This window comes from Acomys minous (assembly GCF_964271855.1).
Source record: "Acomys minous genome assembly, chromosome: 20".
Classification (NCBI taxonomy): domain Eukaryota; kingdom Metazoa; phylum Chordata; class Mammalia; order Rodentia; family Muridae; genus Acomys; species Acomys minous.
In genome coordinates this window covers 19,275,253-19,298,603 of record NC_140502.1, presented here as the reverse complement: position 1 = coordinate 19,298,603, position 23,351 = coordinate 19,275,253, and the positions used below count along the sequence as shown (strand labels likewise).

Sequence of the window (23,351 nt, the reverse complement as noted above, 5' to 3'; positions counted from 1 at the left end):
AGGAGCCACACCCTATGTAGGTGACTGAGGAGCCAGCCTCGCTCTGAGCCTTGCATGGCTCATGGCAGGAGCTGGTTGTCTGCCTAGAAGTTGGGGGAAAGCCGTGGCTCACGCTGGTTTGCTCCTGGGCGTGGTATGTGGTATAGGAGCACCGAGGACTGCCCTATCTTTTGGGTGTCTCAGGAGACTGGCCCTGGGGTGAGGCTCTGAGTTGGGAGGAAGAAATGTCACCATCTCACAGCACAGAATGCGACGCAGAGGCAAGGAGCCAAGTGTCCTCAGACAGATGTCCCAGGCAGAGAGGTCTCACCCACATGGTGTGGGCTAGAAGGGTAAAGAGGAAACTGGGCCAGGATGGCCGAGAAAAGGAGGTGGGGCGGCGCCTGGGTTACTAGATTTTTCTCTAAACTCTTGTTCAAAGCAGCTTAGTGAGATGAGAGGCAGGGAGGGAAGGGAGGAGGGAAAAGAGGGAAGGGAGGAGGGAAAAGAGGGAAGGGAGGAGGGAAAAGAGGGAAGGGAGGAGGGAAAAGAGGGAAGGGAGGAGGGAAAAGAGGGAAGGGAGGAGGGAAAAGAGGGAAGGGAGGAGGGCAGGGATGGAAGGGAAGAGGGTGGAGATGGGAAAGACAGAAAGGGGGAGAGAGAGAGAGGGGGGATAGGGAAAGTAGAAGAGAGGGGAAGGAGAGAGCAGGGATAGGATGAAAAGGAGGGAAGGGAGAGAGGGAGGAAGGGAGGAAAGAGAAGGGAAGAAGGGGAAGAAAATGGAAGGACGGGAGGAGAGGAGAGGAGTGGATAGGGAGGAAAGGGAGGGGAAAGAGCATGACAGTGAGAAGGGAGGGAGGGGGAAAGGGGGCCAGGAAGAGAAAGAGAAAACGGGAGGGTTGGAGAGAGAAGATGAAAATAAGGGGAACAAAAAGAGGAGAGAGGGCAGGGAAGGGAGGAGGAGAGGAGAAGGGAGAGTGGAAGAGAGGGAAGGATGGGGAGAGAGAGAGAGAGAGAGAGAGAGAGAGAGAGAGAGAGAGAGAGAGACTCTGTGCTATATCTCTAGTGTCTGACCTAAAAAAAAAAATCCAAGAGGATTAAGGATGAGCTAGAACCAGCAGTGTGCTAGATGCAATTTTGGAACCTACCCGGAATTCCTAGAGGCCAAAGCTCAGGCTGTGCACTTGGGAGGGAGCCACGGAGGGGCGAGAGACTTTGAAAAGCCCCAGAGAGAGTAGTGAGATGTTTAAACGTGAGTAGATGGGGGCCGAGCCTGCAGCTCGGTGGTACAGTGCCTGGTACGCAGGAAGCCTTGCGTTTGAGCCCCAGCAATGCATACACTGCGCACAGTGGTAACCAGAGCCTGCAGTGCTGGCGCGGTGGGTGTGGAAGCAGGACCAGGAATTCAAGGTCATCCTTGGCTATGTGGTACATGTGAGGCCAGCCTGTGCTTCGTAAAACTTTGCCTCAAAAAAAATTCGCTGGGCATTGGTGGCACACGCCTTTAATCTCAGCACTCGGGAGGCAGAGGCAGGTGGATCGCTGAGTCCGAGGCCAGCCTGGTTTACAAAGTGAGTCCAGGACAGCCAAGGCTACACAGAGAAAGCCTGTCTCGACAAAAAAAAAAAAAAAAAAAAAAAAAAAAAAAGTAAATAAATAAGCTAGTTCAGAGGAACCAAGATGGAGTCTAAGAAGAGGAAGATAATGGACTGGGCAAAATTCAGTGAGGAAAGAAACAGCCATGCCTAAAGGAGCCAGAGACAAGGAGACAAAGGCAGAAGACAAGGAGAGCGAGTGAACACCTGCAATGGATTGAGCCCCTGCAGGACCTTGCATATGCCAAGCAAGTGCCTCTACCACTGACACAGGCTCTCAGACTCATTGAGGGATTCTAGGCAGGGGCTCTACCACTGAGCCACACCCCAGTCCCTCACTGGGGGATTCTAGGCAGGGGCTCTACCACTGAGCCACACCCCCAGCCCCTCACTGGGGGATTCTAGGCAGGGGCTCTACCACTGAGCCACACCCCCAGCCCCTCATTGGGGGATTCTAGGCAGGGGCTCTACCACTGAGCCATGCCCCCAGCCCCTCACTGGGGGATTCTAGGCAGGGACTCTACCACTGAGCCACACCCCAGTCCCTCACTGGGGGATTCTAGGCAGGGGCTCTACCACTGAGCCACACCCCAGCCCCTCACTGGGGGATTCTAGGCAGGGGCTCTACCACTGAGCCACACCCCCAGCCCCTCATTGGGGGATTCTAGGCAGGGGCTCTACCACTGAGCCATGCCCCCAGCCCCTCACTGGGGGATTCTAAGCAGGGGCTCTACCACTGAGCCACACCCCCAGCCCCTCATTGGGGGATTCTAGGCAGGGGCTCTACCACTGAGCCACGCCCCCAGCCCCTCACTGGGGGATTCTAAGCAGGGGCTCTACCACTGAGCCACATCCCCTGCCCTCTGTGGTTAAGTTGGGTCAAATGAAATTCTGAGGCAGGGCTGGTGTGGGTGAGGGAGCGGGGCTAGTGATGAGATCCTCAGAAGGGAAACAGAGAGAGACTGGAGGACGGGAGAGGGACAGCAGGCAGAAGGACAGACAGATGGACTGGATGAGAGCCTCAGAGCATGGAAGATGGGGATATCCAGACAAATCCCTAGAGAGAGGGGCAGCCAAGGCAGAGAGAGGCAGAAGGGCACAAAAGATGGGCCGGACAGAAACAGCTGTGTGAGGAGCATCAGCAGGGTATGGTGGCGCGCATCTGTGATCCCAGCACTGGGGGGCAGGGGAAGGATTGGAAGGTACAAGCCAGAATAGGCTACAGGGCGAGATTGTCTCTCGTCCAGAATGCCCCCAAGAAAGCAAACTGGGTATGGGGCACACACATGTAATCCTAGCACTTTGGAGGTAGAGGCAGGATGAGGAGTTCAAGGTCACTCTCAGCTACATAAGGAAGCTCTAGGCCATCCTAAGCTACATGAAGCCCTACCTTAAAGGGGGAAACAAATGAAAGATTAAAAAAAATTTTTTTAAAGTACCCTTTCTCACCAAGAAGAGACTTGATACCCTATGAGCATATACAGGGGGAAGAGGTCCCCCTCAGTCACAGTCATAGGGGAAGGGAGTAAGGGGAAAATGGGAGGGAGGGAGAAATGGGAGGATACAAGGGATGGGATAACAATTGAGATGTAATATGAATAAATTAATAAAAAAATATACATAAAGTACCCCTTCTCCCAAACGACTCAGAAGAGAGTTAATTGGATGCAAGCCCGGGTAACAAGTCCAAGTGGACAGAGGGGTATGAGCAAATCGGACGGCAGTTCCCACCAAGCCCAGACACCTGCCACCCTCCCCACCCTGGCTGCTCCAACTGACTGACCAGAGGAGGCGGCAGGTGTGTGGGAAGGGACACAACTGCCTGGCATAATGCAAATGAGTTCATGAATATGCAGTAGCTCATTGTCTGGCCCTGCCCCCATCCCCATCTGCTCAGGCCAGGGCCCTTGGGCTGTAGGCAGCTCAGACTCTTTTAAGGGGAGGAAAGGCGGCGCCCCCCCCCCACTCCCACCCCCTTCATCACTCTAACTGTCCCTAATGCAATATTTCCTCACACCCAGGGCTCAGGAAAGCGGAGAGACGTTTCCGGCACCGGCTCAGGCACCTTGCAGGGCCTGTGGCTTACCTGGGTAGAAGTCTTTGGACTTAGACAGCTTGATGGTAGCCCCCGTCTCCTTCTGTAGCTGCACGATGGTCTGGCCACCTTTGCCGATGATGGAGCCGGCTGCGTAGCTGGGGATGAGCACCTTCAGGAAGTACTCGCCTTCCTCTGCAGGGCATACAGGGTGGGAGGGAGTGAGCAAGGAGGTGGCGGGGATGGAGGGAAGGGGGGGGGGTGGCGGGGGTGCGGGGGGGGGGGAGGACTCTCCCACTTTAGGAAGGCACCTCATGGGAGATCCCAGCATGGGACACAAAAAGGAAGTCACAGCTCCACACGGGAGTAACGACCATGGCAACAGCAGTTAGAAAGATAACACAAAAGCATCTTCATTCATTCACTCCTTTTCTTTTTTCTTTTTGCAACAAAGTCTCACTACGTAGCCATGGTTGGTCAGGAATATACTATGTAGCCCAGGCTGGTCTGAAGATTACAGAGATCCACCTGCCCTCAGTCTCCCGAGTGATGGGATTAAAGGTGTGCACCACCATGCCTGATCTACATTTTTCTTTCTTTCTTTCTTTCTTTCTTTCTTTCTTTCTTTCTTTCTTTCTTTGAGACAGGCTTTCAATTAGCCCAGGCTGGCCTCAAACTATGTAGCTAGGATGGCTCTGATTTCCCCATCTTCCTGTCTCCATCTCCCAAAGCTGGGGACGCAGGAGCTCATCACCATACCTGATTTATGTGGCGCTGGGAACGGAACTTGGCGTCACAAGCTTGCCTGGTAGGCAAGCATTCCGTCGACCAAGCTACATACCCAGGATTCATTCATTCATTCAACAAACAATGGCTGAGCACCTGCCTCCAGACATGACACGACTGACTGGCGTTAGCGTGGGGGAAAACATCTGTGAGGGGAACAGCAAAAGCTTCCCTCATTCTGTGTGCGGATAAGGCCACGAGAATCTGCGTAATCTAAGCTAGAGCGCAGACAAATACATTCTTCCAGGGAGAAGACTGTGCCATAATTCACGTCAGACAGGAGGAAGCCATATGAGAGCAAAGGAAAAGCAGGAAAAAGAATGGAGAGGGCAGAGGAGTACAAGGTTGGATGTGAGGGCCAGAAAGAACCTTCCCAAGAAGGCAGAGCCTTCGCGTTATCACACACCTTCTTTTACTGTTTAGGGTACTGAGGGTCTCTTGCAAGTAGTTTATCAGTGAGCCACGCACCAGCTTCTCACTAGGGGACTCTAGGCAGGGGCTCTGCCACTGAGCCACGCCCCTAGCCCCTCACTGGGGGATTCTAGGCAGGGGCTCTACCACTGAGCCACGCCCCAGCTCCTCACTGGGGGATTCTAGGCAGGGGCTCTACCACTGAGCCACGCCCCCAGCCCCTCACTGAGGGATTCTAGGCAGGGGCTCTTCCACTGAGCCACGCCCCCAGCCCCTCACTGGGGGATTCTAGGCAGGGGCTCTACCACTGAGCCATGCTCCATCCCCTCACTGGGGGATTCTAGGCAGGGGCTCTACCACTGAGCTACATCTTAGGCTCTTTTTTAAATTTGGGGCACAGGGTCTCACCTGGCTGCCCAAGGCTGGCTTTGAACTCACTCTGTACCTCAATCAAGCATTGAACTTGGGGATTCTCCTGCCTCAGCCTGCAGAGTATCTGAGGTGACAGGCCTCTGGCCATCAGGCCCAGGTCTGAGTGGGTCTATTTATTCATCATTCATTTGCATCACCTGAAGAGCTTTACAACCATCAGTTATTTTAATTTTCACACCGTTCCTATAAAGAAATCCATTCTGCAGATGAAGGAAATAAAGTTAAGCAATCGTCCCGGAGTTGCTGAGCTGGTAGGGTGCTGAGCTGAACTGTAAAGTCAGCCTGTCTCTGGAGTCCATGGCCTGGACTGTTATCATTGAGGTACAGAGGCGGAGCCGAGCCACATGACAAACCTGAAGGCCCCTGGATGGGCTGGCACGTGAGGAAGCTGGGTTAGGGAGTGGGGTGCGGGGTAAGAGAGAGAGGGGGTGGTGGTGACGGTGGAGTGGCAAGGCTTGTGGGCCACAGCGATGTCTTTGGCTCTTCCTTACCCCAAGTGGGACGGGGAGGACCGAGGGGGGTGTGAACTAATTCAAGTTTTTTTTTTTCCAAAAATGTTTAAAGATTTATTTATTATTTATACAGTATGATCAGATCACATTATAGATGGTTGTGAGCCACCATGGGGTTGCTGGGAATTGAACTCAGGGCCTCTGGAAGAGCAGTCAGTACTCTTAACCACTGAGCCATCTCTCCAGCCCCCTAATTCAAGTTTTAAGACTGTTCATCTGGGGCCGGCAAGATGGCACAGTGACGAAAGGAGTTTGCTGCCAAGCCTGACGTCTTCAGTCCAATACCCAGCGAGAACATGGGAGGGAGACCTGACTCCTGAAAGCTGTCCTCTGATCTGCAGAAGCATCCCATAGTGTGACATACGGATATAGAAATAAGCAAAACACATTACACTTTATGGAGACAGAGTCTCTTTATTACGTGGCCCTGGCTGTCCTAGAACACCCTATGTAGACAAGGCTTATAGACATATTTGACTGCCTGTCTCTCAAGTGCTAGAATTAAAGCATGTGCTGCCATGCCTGGCTTTGTAAAATATTTTAAGTGGTTTTTTTGTTTGTTTGTTTGTTTGTTTTTCCGAGACAGGGTTTCTCTGTGTAGCCTTGGCTGTCCTGGACTCACTTTGTAGACCAGCGATCCGCCTGCCTCTGCCTCCCGAGTGCTGGGATTAAAGGCGTGCGCCATCATATCCGGCTTTTAAGTGTTTTTTTTTTTTTTTAAAGAATATTCCTTTTAATGGACTGTGGATATAATGGAGTGCTTTCCTAGCATGCATGAAGCCCTGGCTGAGTTCCACCCTGAGCACCATATAAACAGAGTGAGGTGGTGCACAGCTGTAATCCCAGTACTTGGGAGGCAGAGGCAGGAGTTCAGGGTTATCCTTGGCTACACAGCGAGTTTGGGCCAACGTGCGCTCTGTGAGACCCTATCTCAGAAACCAAATAAAACAAGAATACCCCTCTGAGGCTCGTGACAGGAGCAGACTGTAAGGGCAAAGGTGAAGGGGGCAAAGGTGAAGGGGGCAAAGGTGAAGGGGGCAAAGGTGAAGGGGGCAGAGGTGAAAGGGGCAAAGGTGAAGGGGTGGGTGTTACAAGATGAAGCCTCTGGGCAAAGTGAGGAACAGGAGAAATGGACGGGGGCTGGATTGGAGATTTTCCCTGTGTGCATGTTTAGGGGATGCATACGTGTATGCAGGTGTGTTTGCACGTGTGTAGGCCAGTGGACAACTTGAGACAGCCAGTTCTCTGCTTCCACTGTGTGGATCCAAAGGACTGAACGTCATCAGGCTTGATAGCAAGCGTTATTACCCACTGTCTTTTTATTTTATTTTATTTGTTTTGTTATGTTTTTTTGTTTTTTTTGAGACAGGGTCTCTCTGTGTAGCCTTGGCTGTCCTACACTCGCTTTGTAGACCAGGCTGGCCTTGAACTCGCAGTGATCTGCCTGCCTCTGCCTCTCGAGGGCCGGGATTAAAGGCGTGCGCCACCACTGCCCGGCCCCACTGTCTTTCTTATAGACCAATGTCCTTGGTAACGCAGTCACCCATAAAACACCTAGGTAATGGGCCCTCAAGGCAATCTCTAACTTAACTCTTAACTTTTAATCAAATTCTTAGCCCTAGGTGCTCCCAGGATGCAAACTCTATGGCTTTTTCGCCGGAAGACGGTTTGTGATATGGCTCTACTACTCAGCGTTGTCTCCTCGTTGCCAGTGGGAACCAGATTCACGGTCCTTTTATTTCTTCAAATACTCCCTGTTCCTTCCCACCCTATGGGCCGTTGCAGGTGCTCTCTGCCTGGCATTTCCTCTCTAACCCTTTCATTTTGGGAGCTTCACTGCCACGTTACTTTATTCCCAAAGCCTTTCCCGGAATGCTGAGGGCTGAAGAACCCACCTCCTTCCTCACACCTTGCTGCATGTATCTATAGCAATTTGTCACATAGGGTTGATACGGACCACGCCCACAGAGTGCACCTCCGAAGTCACATCATGTAACAGCATACAGTTGGCTTGGGATTAAAAAGTGGGAAAAGAAAGAAAGTTGGCCCATTCTGCTTCTAAGGCTTAAGGGCTTTTCTTGTCCCCGATGGATTTCAACTTTTTCTTTTAAGTATAGGATGTCTACATCAAACACAAAGCCCCAACTGGTAGTAAGGTGATCAAAGCTGCCTCGCAGAGCAGATAAAAGAGAAGTATTATTTGTAGTCAGGAGGTGTGGCTCAGTGGTAGAGCCCCTGCCTAGAATCCCCCAGTGAGGGGCTGGGGGTGTGGCTCAGTGGTAGAGCCCCTGCCTAGAATCCCCCAGTGAGGGGCTGGGGGCGTGGCTCAGTGGTAGAGCCCCTGCCTAGAATCCCCCAGTGAGGGGCTGGGGTGTGGCTCAGTGGTAGAGCCCCTGCCTAGAATCCCCGCAGTGAGGGGCTGGGGGTGTGGCTCAGTGGTGGAGCCCCTGCCTAGAATCCCCCAGTGAGGGGCTGGGGGTGTGGCTCAGTGGTAGAGCCCCTGCCTAGAATCCCCCAGTGAGGGGCTGGGGGCGTGGCTCAGTGGTAGAGCCCCTGCCTAGAATCCCCCAGTGAGGGGCTGGGGGCGTGGCTCAGTGGTAGAGCCCCTGACTAGAATCCCCCAGTGAGGGGCTGGGGGCGTGGCTCAGTGGCAGAGCACGTGCGTAGAGTGTACCGTGAAGAGCACCTGCCTACCATGTCCTAGGCCCTTAGCTCCACCCCTAGCATTGCACAAACTAAACAAAGTTAATCTGGACGGGGTACGTGCTAAGTTCCTACCTCAGCACAGGTCCTTCAGAATGAGGCTTCTGGGGTCCTAATATGTTCTGTATGGTTGTGTAGGGAACAGTGGCTGGACGTGGCCTTCTAAGCATGAGGAGGAGGAAGTCAAGAATAAAAGGGTTTCGTTGAGCCCAAAGCAATCCTCTTAAAATGGCGTAATCAGACCATTAAGCCTATTAGGTAATTAACCCCCCCCTCCGCCCCCAGGGAGCCTTCTCATCCATCATCCAGACCCCTGCTCAATTCACTTTATTTCTTCTCTCCCTGCCCCCCTCTTTCTTACCACAGCCTAGCCTAGCCAAGTATCCTAGGCTGGCCTCAAATTTATAATCCTCCTGCCTCAGTCATTCAAGTCTTGGAATGGCATGCTACATCATGACTACTAAGCCTCCCGAAAGTGCCTATTGTCTCTGACGGCTGCGATGTCCATGCATCGTTCCCTCTGTCCTGTTACCCCTCGGGCTCTAGCTGCCGATTTCCACGTAGAGCAGGCCGACTCTCCCAAATAATGTGTGAATTTTGTTTTGAAAGCCTCAATGGCCCGGGCGTTGGGGGCGCACACCTTTAGTCCCAGCGCTTGGGGAGGCAGAGGCAGGTGGATCCCTGTGAGTTCTACAATGCAAGTCCAGGACAGTCAAGGCTACACAGAGAAACCCTGTCTCGAAAAGCCAAAAAAAAAAAAGAAAGAAAGAAAGAAAGAAAGAAACAAAGTCTGGATGAGACTAGGCAATGTTGGCACATGGCTTTAATCTTCCAGGCACTCAGGAGACAACAGAGGGTTTCTGTGAGTTCGAGGCCAGCCTGGTATACAGCGCAAGTTCCAGGACAGCCAGGGCTACACAGAGAAACCCTGTCTCAAAAAAACAAAACAACAAACAAACAAAAACCCCACCTAACCAAACCAAAAATGCAAAACAAACAAAAAAAAAAAAAAAAAAAAGAAGAGAGAAAGAAAGAAAGAAAAACACCTGGATGGCTTTGGAGGTACTGTTCCACAGCTTTAGACCTCAACATCCTAACGGTAAATTTGGGGACACAGTTGCCCTGGCTTTCGGGGGATATATTCATTCATTCGAGGATGAGCTAGAATGTAGCTATGATGTCCTGGGCACACTGCATTGATACACGCCATATGCCACTGTCATCACTAACATCCACTGTTTGCTTGTTTTGAGGCTGGCTGTTCTGTAACTCACTATGTAAACCAGGCTGCTCTCCAACTCACAGAGATCCTCTTGCCTCTGCCTCGGGACTGCTGGGATCACCGCGAACCACTCTGGGACTTGTTTTGTTTTTTGTTTCGAGACAAGTTGTCTCTAGTTCAGGGAGGCCTTGAACTCCCTAGCCCCCTGCCTCAGCCTTCCAAGAGCTTGGAGTAAAGCACCGATCAGTGTTCAGCACGTAATGGGTGCTCTGTGCTCTGTGAATGCAAATCCAATGCTTAAGGCTTGGGGATTTTGGTGGGGGGAGGAGAAAGAGAGGGAATTCTGTCTCTCATCATCTAGTCTGTGGGCTGCCCGATGCTGTGCCCTACTTTTGGGAAGAGGAATGAACGTTCTGTTTGAATTGTTTTTTTAGCCACCCGCTCTGTGTGTGTATGTATGTACCACATGTGGAGGCCAGAGACTAATCTGTGGCAACCAGGTCTCCTCCTCTAATTAGGTCATCACACACGGCAGTATCTTACCAGCTGAGCCATCTCACCTGTTTTTCTTTTTGTGGTACTATCCATTGGATTGAACTCAGGGTTCTCACCTACTAGACAAGTACTCTACCCTGGAGCCACACCCTCAGCCCCTCACTGGGGGATTCTAGGCAGGGGCTCTACCACTGAGCCACACCCTCAGCCCCTCACTGGGGGATTCTAGGCAGGGGCTCTACCACTGAGCCACACCCCCAGCCCCTCACTGGGGGATTCTAGGCAGGGGCTCTACCACGGAGCCACGCCCCCCAGCCCATCACTGGGGGATTCTAGGCAGGGGCTCTACCACTGAGCCACGCCCCCAGCCCCTCACTGGGGGATTCTAGGCAGGGGCTCTACCACTGAGCCACACCCCCCAGCCCCTCACTGGGGGATTCTAGGCAGGGGCTCTACCACTGAGCCACACCGCCAGCTCCTCACTGGGGGATTCTAGGCAGGGGCTCTACCACGGAGCCACGCCCCCCAGCCCATCACTGGGGGATTCTAGGCAGGGGCTCTATCACTGAGCCACACCCCCAGCCCCTCACTGGGGGATTCTAGGCAGGGGCTCTACCACTGAGCCACGCCCCCAGCCCATCACTGGGGGATTCTAGGCAGGGGCTCTACCACTGAGCCACAGCCCCAACACCTAAAATGGGTAGACTTGAAGCAAGTGCTTTACCACTGAGTTACATTTCTAGCCTTCTTTTTTAGTTTTTTTTTTTTTTAATTTATTTTGAGATAGGATCTAACTAAGTTACCCAGAATGCCCTTCAACTCAGGATCCTCCTTGCCTCTGTCTCCAGAACAGCTGAAATTACAGGCCAGCACTTTCACATCCTGCCTGGGGAAGGCCTTGTGATGTAAGGGCAACCCCCTAGCTCCTGTCTGGAATCCCTCTAGCACCTTCCATTGTAGAGCATTGCTATTATAAGTTTGCTCCCCACCTGTACCCCGTGCATGCGCGCGCGTGGGCGCGCATGTGTTTCATATGTGTGTGGGTGCCCAGATGCCACAGTGTGAATATGGAGGTCAAGAGAGTTGATTTTCTCCCTCCACCTTATGGGTCCCAGGGAGTGAACTCAGGTGATCAGCCTTGGTGGGAAGTATGTTTTTGTTTTGTTTTGTTTTTTGTTTTTTGTTTTTGTTTTTGTTTTTGTTTTTTTTTTACCTGCTGAGCCATCTCACTTGCTTTCTCCCACCAGGTACTGGTTTCTGCCCTCCTATGTGCCTGTGAATCGTAACATCTTTGCTTCCCTCCTCTTCCTCCTTCCCTTCTTGCCCCAAGCCCTCCCCTGAACACCTGCTCAGTGCCGGTGCTTGCATTAGATGCTGGGGATACAGCAGGGAAGGCCACACAGACAGTTCCTTTCTCCTTAAGCTCCGTCTAAGACATATAAACACTTTTATTTAAAGGCGGCGGCGGCGGCGGCGGCGGCGGGGAGGTGGGGGGCGGAGGATGGAATTCTGGGGGACGGCTCCAAAGATCTCACACCAGAACATGGCTGTGCATGTTCTTCTGTATCCTAGCACTCAGAGGAAGCTAAAGTATTTGAAATGTCCAGCCCAGCAGTGTGGGCTTATGTTAAAACAGAAGCAAAACCAACCAACCAAACAAACAAACAAGCCAAAGAAACCTGGGCTGGCACAATGGCTCTATAGCTAAGGAGGCTTCGCCTCCAAACTTGACATCTGGAGTTTGATCCCTTGGTCCCACAGAGTGGAAGAAGAGAAACAAGGCCTCCTCAGGTTGGTTTTGTGACTTCCACTGTGTATACTTTCTCCCTCCTCCTTCTTCTTCTCTCTCTCTCTGTCCATCTGTCCATCTGTCTGTCTGTCGGTCTGTCTCTCTCACGTGGTTGCATGTGCACGCGCATGCGCACACACACACACACACTGATTAACTAAATAAATGCAATTAAAGCAAACAGCTGTGGTGGAAGGGAGACAGATACCATAGCTGGGGCACACCTGGAATTCCAGCACCAGTAAGGCATTAACAGGAAGGACAGGAGCTCAAGGCAAGCCTGCACTACAGAAGGAGCTGCAGGCTGGCCCGCCCAACACGACACTCTTGTCTCCGAAAAGAGAACCAAGAAGCAGCTGAGCTGGGCGTGGTGGTGGTGGTGGCGCACGCCTTTAATCCCAGCACTCAGGAGGCAGAGATAGGTGGATCTCTGTGAGTTCGAGGCCAGCCTGGTCTACAAAGTGAGTCCAGGACAGCCAAGGCTACACAGAGAAACCCTGTCTTGAAAAAAATATGTATGTATGTATGTATGTATGTATGTATATATCATCCATTTATCCATCCATCATCTATGTAAGATCTGAAGTCAGAAAAGGGAGGAACAAGGGAGAGTAAACGGAGGTAAAGTAAGAATAAAGTACCATGATTTATACTTATGAAAACATCATAATGAGGGGCCAGCAAGATGCCTCGGCAGGTAAAAGCATTTGCCACCAACCCTTCTGTTTGAGATCCCTGAAGCCCCCATGGTGGAAGGAGAGAACTGCGGTTCTCTGGCATCCACACGTATGCTGAGGCACATACACCCACACACACATTCGCGCATACAGGCACGCATGCGCGCGGACAAACACAGGATGAGTACATGTAACTTAAAATGTCAAAAAGTTATAATAAAACTCATTGTTTTACACATCCAAAAAAAAAAATTACTGAAAGAAAACAACCCAGCAAAAGAGTGGGGATGAGGTTGAAAAACCGTTGCCAAGCCGGACGCCATGGCGCACACAATTAGTACCAGCACTCGGGAGGCAGAGGCAGGCAGATTCTGTGAGTTCGAGGCCAGCCTGCTCTACAAAAGAGAGTCCAAGCCAGCCAGGGCTACACAGAGAAACCATGTCTCAAAACCCCTAAAAAACAAACAAACAAAAAAACCATTGCCAAATAAGTACAACTTGGCAAGTGGTAATCGCTTTTCATGCATTGATGCTTTTACAGTGCATCAGTGTAAACTTAACAATAGCCAAGAAGAAAATTAAAACACTTATGGGTGATGAGGCTTCCTGCCTGGAGAAACTCAGAACTCTTCTCTCCAGGAGTCCCCACTGCGGACCTCTTTCTGTTTCCCATCCTTTTTAGAAACTTCTACCTATCCTTCCTGTTTAGGCCATGTCACGCCATGGAGAGCCACCTCTTTTGGGTTGAAGCCAGGCCTGTGTTTCCTACAGCAAAGACAAAGACATTGACCTTGGCTGAACCTGCAACCCCCAGATTTCACAGGCCTTTCCCTGTCTGAACAACCAGTGTGGAACTTTCTGTGCCCATGAGAAGACGGGCCAGAGGCCGGAACTCATGCTCCTCTGCTCCCAGCCCGTTCTCAGTAGCTCTTTTGGGGTTCACGCTGCCCCCAAGGGCCCAGTGACAGTGATAGAGATGTTGATGAGGAAAGCTACTATGCCCCCCACCTTTTTAAAAGTTTTTCTAGACAGGGTTTCTCTGTGTAGCCTTTGTAGACCAGGCTGGCCTCGAACTCACAGCGACCCGCCTGCCTCTGCCTCCCGAGTACTGAGAATAAAGGCATGCGCCACCACTGCCCAGTTTACCATGCCCTTCTTGCACATCTTTCCCCCAGGGCCGCAGTGTCAGCCATGCCCATATTTAGACGAAGCTGGGTTGGCTGGCTGCTTCTGCTTACTATGGCTCCTGGTCAGCTCTTCCTTTTGTGCCCATCTCCCTTGATGATGCTTCCGGTACATTCGACCGGTGCCCTGCCTTGCAAAGCAGTCTTTGTTTACCCAAGAGGTCTGGACTCTCAAGATAAGAGTGGGACACTGTCACAGAGTGGATCTGGTAAGGTGGTTTAATTCTCTGGGGGATCACCAGTGACAACATTAGAGCCCCGCCTGCCATAGTGGCACACATTTGTAATCCCAGCACTCAAGAGGCAGAGGCATGAGGGTTGCTGCAAGTTCAAAGCCAGCTTTGGCTACACGGCAAAACTTTTGTCTTGATACAAAACAAAGCACCACGCATACACGTGTGCGTGCATACACACACACACACACACAAAACAAAACAAAAAAACCCCACACAAATCATTTGAGACTTGGCGAGACAACTCAGTGATGAAAAGTGTTTGCTGTGCAACCAGGAAGACCTGACTTTGGATTCTAGCACCTATACAAAAAGTCTCACGCTCAAGTATGCCTTTAAACCCAGTGCTGTAGTGGGTAGGGACAGGACACTCGCTGGCACTTGCTTGCTGTCAGCCTGGCCAAAAATAAGTGAGATCCGTATTCAAGTAGAGACTTCAACCCCAAGGGATAAGACAAAAAGTGAGAGCGGACATTGGGGATCGTCCTTTAGCCTCCATGCATACGCACAGGCACGCACGCATGCACGGACGCACGCACGCACGCACGGACGCACGCACGCACGCACGGACATGGGATCAAAGAAGCATAGATCTTAGGTTGGTTGTTCCCTCAGGGAGCCAAAGCTGGGGTGCCGCCCTCATGGTACCCGTTCTTGTGGGAGCTAGGATGGGAGAGTTGACACGTTACGTGAAAGCAAGAGAAGGCCTGGGTGCGAGATTGGGAACATCTTTGGGAGCATGGCGGGTGTTCCTGGGGAAAGCCAAGACGCGTCTCCGTCTAGGCTATGGTGCTACAGCATGTGCTGGGGAGGGGTGGGACATCGAGGCATTTGGGGTCCCCCCCACCGGAATGATTATGTGCCGGTTTGTGTGGAGAAGCAGCCTATCTGGATCGTGCGTGTTCAGGGCGACATTCTGAAGGTGTAACTCTGTCAGAGAGACTCAAGAGACCAGTGCAGCGGGCAGGGAGATGTGTAGTCTAGGGGTGGCGTAGGGGTAGCGCACTTACCTAGCCTATGTGAGGTCCTGGGTTCAATTCCCTAGCATACCAAAAGAGAGGAAAAGAGGAGGGGTGGGTGGGGAACAGGGGCCAGCAGGACGGCTTGTCAAATGAAGGTGCGGTGACCTGTGTTTGATGCCTGGGATGCATACTGTGGAAGGAAAGAACCGGTTTCCACCAGCTGACCTGACATGCCCTCCACTTGAATGAATAAATGTGATATGACTGTAAACAAACCGAACAAAACAAAAAGCAAGGCGAAAGCCCCCTCAGGGCAACTTTCACTTAAAGGACAACAACAACAACAACGACAAATTATTCTGGGGCCAAAGAAATAACAAGCTAGTAAAGAGCGCATACTGCTTTTGCACAGTGTCTGGAGTTTGGGTCCCAGAACTCACATCTGGTGGCTTACAACTGCTATTAACTCCTGATCCAGGGGAGGGGGGGTCCCACGCCTCTGGCCTCTGATGGCATCTGCACATATGAGCATACGCACGCGCGCGCGCACACACACACACAATTTAACACAATAAAAATAATAAAAAAAAAAATAGTCAACCAGGTGGTAGTGGCGCACGCCTTTAATCCTAGCACTCGGGAGGCAGAGACAAGCGGATCACTGTGAGTTCGAGGCCAGCCTGGTCTACAAAGCGAGTCCAGGACAGCCAAGGTTATGCAGGGAAACCCTGTCTTGGGAAAAAAAAAAAAACAACAACCCAATAAACAAACAAATAAGTAAAAAAAAAAAAGGACTGGTCTTCCAGATTCTTGGTGGCAGAGTTGGGGGTCAGGGCGGGGTGTGGAGATGGGTCATGAACGACAGTGCATGCCTGCGAGAGGAGTTTGGATACCCAGAAACCACACGGATGCCGGGAGGGATTTCTTACATGGGTCACCACATCTAGCTCTCACATGAGAATTTCAGTAACTAGACAGAACCCCCCAGACCAGTGAACTTATCTTGGGGCTGTCCCCTATTTTTCAGAGGGAGAGACTGAGGCATGGAGCATTGACTTTTACTTGCTAAGAGCCAAGATTGCTTTGAACCTTGCAAACTTTCCTTCCATGGCTGTTGCTTTTTTTTTTTTTTTTTTTTGCGTATGCGTGCTTTCCTTAAGCACGTGGTGCCCAGATAATACACGCTAGCAAAAGCACTCAGAGATATAAAATGAATCTTTAAAGGATGTTTGCCAGCACTGTATGTGCACCGCATAGGTGCCTAGTGCCTTCAGAAGTCAGAAGAAGGTCTTGGGTCCCCTGGAACTGTAGTTACAATTGGTGGCAAGCCACCGTGTAGGTGCTGAGAATTGAACCAGGATCCTGTTGTTTTTTTTTTTTTTTTTCTTTGTTTTGAGATAGGGTTTCTCTTTGTAGCCTTGGCTGTCCTAGAACTCACTCTGTAGACCAGGCTGGCCTCGAACTCACAGAGACCCGCCTGCCTCTGCCTCTGTGAGTGCTGGGATTAAAGGCGTGCGCCACCACGGTGCCAGGTTTAAAACATGCACTCTTAACTGTTGAGCCGTCTGTCTCTCCAGCCTCCATCCTTCCTGGGCTTTTGTCCTGGTGACTTTTCCTTTCAGTTGCAGTAAGGGATACTGGGGTTGAGATCTGGGTGGGGGAGCTCCGGTTTGTGAGGTACATTTTGTGCCTGCAGGTGGTGGGACAGTAGAAGTGGGAACACAGGTAATATTATGGGCTGCACTATAGGGCACCACTCCTTTAAATTAATTAATGTATGTATGTATGTATGTATGTGTGTGTGTGTGTAGTGTGCACAGGCGTGCAGAGGACAACTTTGTGAAGGTGGCACTTTCCTTTCACCTTTATGTGAGCCTCAGGGACCACATCCACTTGGCCAGGATTATGCAGAAAGCATATGGACCAGCTAAGCCACCTCCAGGCTCTCTCCTAAGGATTTTTTTTCTTTTTAACTTTCAAGACAGGGTTGCTCTGCATAGCCTTGGCTGTCCAGGACTTGCTTTGTGGACCAGGCTGGCCTCAAGCTCACAGTGATCCACCTGCCTCTGCCTCCCCACGTGCTGGGATTTAAGGCGTGTGCCACTGTGCCTGGCTCTCCAGGGACACTAAGTCTACCAGACAGGTTTTTCTTCCCAAACTTTGATACTGGGTATGGAACTCAGTACCTTGCACATGCTTGACAAGATTTGATTGTTGAGCCATGCCCCCAGCTCCTCATGGGGGATTCTAGGCAGGGGCTCTACCACTGAGCCACACCCCCAGCCCCTCACTGGGGGATTCCAGGCAGGGGCTCTACCACTGAGCCACGCCCCCAGCCCCTCACTGGGGGATCCTAGGCAGGGGCTCTACCACTGAGCCACACCCCCAGCCCCTCACTGGGGGATTCTAGGCAGGGGCTCTACCACTGAGCCACGCCCCCAGCCCCTCACTGGGGGATTCTAGGCAGGGGCTCTACCACTGAGCCACACCCCAGCCCCTCACTGGGGGATTCTAGGCAGGGGCTCTACCACTGAGCCACGCCCCAGCCCCTCACTGGGGGATTCTAGGCAGGGGCTCTACCCCTGCCCCATTACCTCCTTTTCCTCCCAATGGCATCTTGTCAACCAGTCAGGTGCCAGACACCAGCCAGAGGAGCCGTTATCCTCCGCTCTTCCCCTTCCCACCTAAGGACAAGGAGGAGGGCAGGAGAAGGAGGAGGAGGGTCTGTCTGGCCTGTTATTACTAGTGGTGGCCTAGTAGAGCCCCCTCGCCACTCTGAACCTCAGAGCCCCTCTCTGATCAGAGCCCTCACCATAGAGTCTGTCCACACAGGGGAGCCAGGCCTCCTGAGTTCAAATCGCAGTCCCAACTGCTTCTCAGCTGAATGAGCTTCAGTTGTTCGTTTGATAGATGATTAGCAGGACCAGAGGCACTCAATGACCCGTGTCCAGTATTTCCCATAATACTTCCCAGCACCATAAATGTTAGCCATTATTATAATGTATTTATTTTTTTTAAATGTTATATCATAGCATGTTGGGAGAACAAGATGCGATTGCATGTCAGGCATTAAGTAATGGTATCGCCAGCCATTATGACATTGTCAATGTGGTTCTTGTCAAAGCCTGTATTTGGAAGCCGGGAACACGGAAGCTCAGAAAGAGGCTGGGAATCGATCACGCATCTCACAGACACCACTGTCCCCCCACTGAAATGAACTAGCAAGTTTGAGATCAAAGCCGCCCGGGTGCGGCAGCGCACGCCTTTAATCCCAGCACTCGGGAGGCAGAGGCAGGAGGATCGCTGTGAGTTCGAGGCCCCAGCCTGGTCTACAAAGTGAGTCCAGGACAGCAAGGCTACACAGAGAAATCTTGTCTCAGAGAGGGGCAGGGGGGAGTGTGTGTGTGTGTGTGTGTTTGGCTGTGGTGGCGCACGCCTTTAATCTCAGCACTCGGGAGGCAGAGGCAGGAGGATCGCTGTTAGTTCGAGGCCAGCCTGGTCTACAAAGCGAGCCCAGGACAGCCAAGGCTACACAAAGAGACTCTGTCTCAAAAAAATCCATCCAAGAGAGGGGCTGGAGAGATGGCCCAGTGGTTAAGAGCACTGTCTGCTCTTCCAAAGGACCCCGGTTCAATTCCCAGCCACCACGTGGCAGCTCACAACTACCTGTAATTCCAGTTCCAATGGCTCTGACACCCTCATGCTAAAGTAAAATTAAATAAATTATTTTTAAAAATCCAAGAGAGAGAGAGAGAGAGAGAGAGAGAGAGAGAGAGAGAGAGAGAGAGAGATATCAAAGCCATTAACATTTGCCCTGCCACAAACCATTCTTCTCTGGGCTGTCAATAGAGGACAAGCCCTTTTGTAACTCCCGGCCTCAGTTTCCCCATACATGGTCTGGAGGTGTGGAAGGATTTGCAGGTTATGAGCTCTAAAGACTCCACTTAGTTTTGCCACTGTAGAAGGAAATATGAAATCCCAGTTGCTAAGGCTCCGTGACCTGCGACCCATCAGCCCAGGGTTCAATGAATCTTAGACCTGTCACTTAGGAGTCCCATGACCTTGGACAAGCTGGTTCAGCTCACTGGGGCTCAGTTTCCTTCACTGGTAAAGAAAAAAAAAAGCCTCAGATAATCTCTCATATTGAGAAATTCACCCAGATCCCAGGTGAGCACCCAGCTGAAGCACCAGAAGGGGCCGTCAGCAGCAGCCAGTTGCGGCTGCCACCACCACCCGCCTGTATTGTGCCGCCTGGCCAAATCTGGGTCCCTGACTTTGACTGGGGCTGGCCAACAGCAGCCTGGCAGGAAGGGAGAAAGGAAGTCGGCTTTGGACATTTTCATGTGTGTGCTGGGGGGGGGGGTTTACAGGAAGGCAGACAGGAAATTCTCTCCCACCCCTCCCCCAACTTCCCTTTCCTTCAATTTCTGCTGAGCACCCCCACCCGTGCATCCAATGGGAACTTGGGATCCTGTCCCACCTGGCTCGAGGTGAGGGGGTGGGGTGGGAGTGAAAGAAAGAAGCGGGGGGGGGGGGGGGGGGAGGGGAAGGGGGGGGAGGAGACGGGTGTGTTCCAGGGGAGGTGATGGGCAGTGAGCACCTGATTGTCCCTGAGCCAGGTTAGAAGGAAGGTTACATACATTGCTTAAGAGATGGTGAGGAGGAGATTTTGGATAGGGTGATCATCTGTCTATTTTGGGGTCTCCCTCCTTTCGGAGAGCTGGAGCGCTCTGAGGATCTCCCTTCTGTCTCCTTTCTGTCCTACTTGTTCCCTGCTTAGCTTGGCTTTTTCTGTTATGCACACCTCTCCCCGGATGACACACATAGAGGGGTCGGTTTTGTGTAGCCTACACATTTCTGAGGTCTCGAACAGGGAGCCGCCACACGCACGCGCGTGCACACACACACACACACACACACACACACACACACGCGTGCGCGCGCGTGCGCGCACACACACATGTCCTCCGTTGTTGTCACACCCTGCTATCTCTCCCACATCTCTGGTGTGACACACCCAGCTTTTCTACACACACCTCCTTGTGCCACACATTCACACACATTTGGGTGTCACACGTCTCCACGTTTGCGCGTCCTGAGCATGCGTTCCCCAGTCACTCGGAACTCCCATTTTTTCCATTTCCTTGTGAACACACCCTCAGTGGGTTTCACTGAACCACGAGCCTGGGCTCTCCGTTTTTCATACTCCCAGCCCCCCAGCCCCCACCCCCCAGTTACACACCCCCTCTGATGTCACTGTTGCACACCTCCATGTGTCACACCCAGCCATAGCCTCTGTGGAGTCACACCCACACCCTTTCCCATGTCACATCCCACCACCAGCTTCTCCTGGTCCCACACACAGAACCCCTTTCCCCGATGATCCACATGCATTTTCATGGTTCATACCCAGAGTCCATCCGTTCTGCCTCCCTACACACCCCCTTGCATGTCACACACCCCCTCTCACTCATGTGTCACAGTACAAGAGCCCCCTCCAAGGGCACATACCTTCCCTTGTCACACATCTCCCCTGGAGGGTCTTACATGCAGCTCTGTCTTCTTCACATATACTCACAGCCCCCGCTACCCTGTCACATCCATGGTCACATATCCAGGCCCTACAGGACCCCACCACAGCTATACACCTGTCCTAGCTAGCCTTCCATCTCCATCCCCTCCAGTTTTACACACCCACCCTTTTCCTCCTTGTCACCCAACACACCCACCCAGCCTGTCCCTATGCATGGTCCCTGCATGCTGTCCACACCCGCCCCTTTCCGGGACAACCCTTGCCCAGGACATCCCCAGGGAGGGAGGCTCAGAAGCTCCCGGTCCACAGGCCTATCTCTACTCCTTCCCCTCCCCCAACCGGGACACGCAAGCCCCGGAGAACACCCCTGCCCCCGAAAGGGTCACATCACACACCCCTCAAGGACACACTGGTCCAGGAGGGACCCACGCCCCTCATCCTTGTCTCCCTCACACACCACAAGGACACTTACCACCCCCTCCCCCCCAGCCCCTCTCTTCGCAGACAAAGCTCTCAGCCCCCGGGGCCTCGGCGACAAGAGAAAGGGGTCCGTCCGGTCCCCAGTTCCTCACAGAGGGGCGCCCCTCCCTTCCCCGGAGCACTTGCACCTGCCAGCCCGGGATTGGGGGGGGGGTTGATGATGGAGGACAGCGATGCCCCCTTCGGCGCGCGATCCCCCCCACCCCCCCGTCCCCCGCCGAGGTCCCTGAGCCTTGTCTCACCTCCCGTGTTGCTGCGCTTGGTGCAGACCACCTCGGGGGGCGTCTCGAGGGGCCTCTTGCGGGAATCCGGGGCCTCGGGCTCCATGGGGGGGGCCTGGGGCGGCGGCTGCTGCTGCTGCGGCGGCTGCGGCGGCGGCGGCGGCTGCTGTGGCGGCGGCGACGGCTGCTGGGGAGGCTGGGGCTGCGGCGGCGGCGGCGGCGGCGGGGGCGGCGGCGGCTGCGGGGCCGCGGAGGCCGTGAAGAGGCCGTGCACCGCGCCGGCGGCCATCATCCTCATGGTGGGGGGGCGGGGGAGGGGGAGGGGAGGGAGGGGGAGGGGAGGGGGAGGCAAAGAGGGGGGAGGGGAGCGGCAGGGAGGGAAGCGGGAGGGGGCTGTGGGGGGGGAGAGCGCTGACAGAGCTGAGAAAACGAAGGGGAGCAGGATGGAGAGGGTTAGGGGACGGTCTGGGATGGAGAACTGAGGGGTGGGGTCCTGGTCTCTCAAAGATCACCGAAGCAGGGCACTTGGCTGAGCCAGTGAGGTGCAGCGACAGGACACCCTCCCTATACCCTTTCTTGGGGGCTCTCCACAGATGCGAAGGGCCGAGCCCCCCTCCCAAGGCCCTGCTCAGGGCGGGGGGCCGGAGATAAGAAGCGGAGGCGGCCGCTAGTGGGGGCCCGGGGGGCGGCGGGCGCGGGCGGCAGCGGAGTCGGGGCTGGTGGCGGTGGCTGCTGGCCCGAGCATCTTCTCAGCCTAGGCTCCTACAGCGTCCTGGCCCCTCCCACCAGCGCAAGGCCACGCCCATGCCAGGCAAGGCCTCGCCCTTCGGCGTTCCTATTGGTCCATCCTTGAAGCCTGGGCCACGGTCTCCGGGTTGGCCACGCCCATCACGCTTGGAAGCTAGAGACCTGACAACCCCCTCTGCGGGGTATATTAAGGACCGCGAGGCTCCTCCACGCCTTCCTTCCTTACCCTTCACCCTTTTATTTGTGGAGGGGCGGGGCGGGACGGAGTGTAACGGTAGCCCAAGCTGGCTTTGAACTCATTATGCAGCTCAGGCCAGCCTTGAACTCCTGATTCTCCTGCCTCCATCTCCCTAGGGGGATGTGCACAACACCCCTAGCTACCGTTTGCTTCGAAAGAACATTACTTGTACACTCGCTATGTGCCAGCAGTGGATCTAAGAGATTCTTACTGAATCCCACAGGGAAACGACGATAGGATGTACTTTTGTTATTCTGTCTTACAGATGAGGACAGTGAGCCTTAAGAGACCCGAAACAGCGAAGCGAAACAGCCAAGCGTGGGCGCTCGCTCATGTAGTCCAGCACTTGACGGGAGGGGACAGGAGGATTGCCTTGAGTGTGAGGCCAATGTAAGACCCTTTGTTAAGAAAACAATCAGCCAGAGCAACAAGAAGAAAACAAAACAATCAACATACACACACACACACACACACACACACACACACACACACACACGAAAATAAAAGAAAAAGAAAAAAAGAAAGACAAGAAAAGGAAACAATGTCAAGAGGTCTGGTACCACTTGTTGGGGGGTGGGGGAGAAGTGTCCTTTCATGTCACCTGACCGTCAGCGAGGAAATTCCCCTTTGGATGGTCCCCGAAGAGTCGACACAAGGCTGCTGTCCAGCTCACGGGACTGAAATCCAGTTTAAGCAAGTAGCTGTCCCAGAAGCCGACTGGCACCCTCTCTTATCAACAGTTACTGATAGCCCACCCACTGAGTGACAGATACTGCCCTAGACCCTGGGACACAGCCCGGAACAAAACAACCTTAGTGCTTTGAAGAGTGAGGATTGTCATTCTGGTCACTCGTTAGGAAATTTTGATTTTCAGATGACAGAGTGGAGGCTGTAGAAAGGCTTTTCCAAGGGCACATGGATAGACTGAGAGAAAACTGGGATTTGGACAGAGGACAAGCTTCATTTCAGAGCCCAAAGCCATCGGGAGGCTCTTCCTTGGAGTGTGTCGTCGCCAATATTCTGTGTTCTCAGATATATGCGTGTTCAGCTCCTTAGATTCCTGGTCCCCAGGGCCTCCTTTTTTTCTAGCTTAGTCAGAGGCGAGTTTAGCGCCCCC

The 23,351-nt window shown here is 53.0% G+C and overlaps 1 protein-coding gene across 1 annotated transcript in view; it reads right to left on the bottom strand.

The window, feature by feature from the left end:
• NOVA2 (NOVA alternative splicing regulator 2) overlaps positions 1-22,008 on the bottom strand; it is a 37,764-nt gene extending 15,756 nt beyond the window's left edge. The window contains exons 1-2 of the mRNA XM_084771035.1: positions 21,271-22,008; positions 3,661-3,804 (exon numbers count right to left, since the gene is read on the bottom strand). Of these exons, the coding sequence (XP_084627161.1) occupies positions 3,661-3,804; positions 21,271-21,547 (421 nt within the window). The 5' untranslated portion in view covers positions 21,548-22,008. The remainder of the gene's footprint in view (positions 1-3,660; positions 3,805-21,270) is intronic.
• Between the last annotated feature and the right edge of the window lie 1,343 nt (positions 22,009-23,351).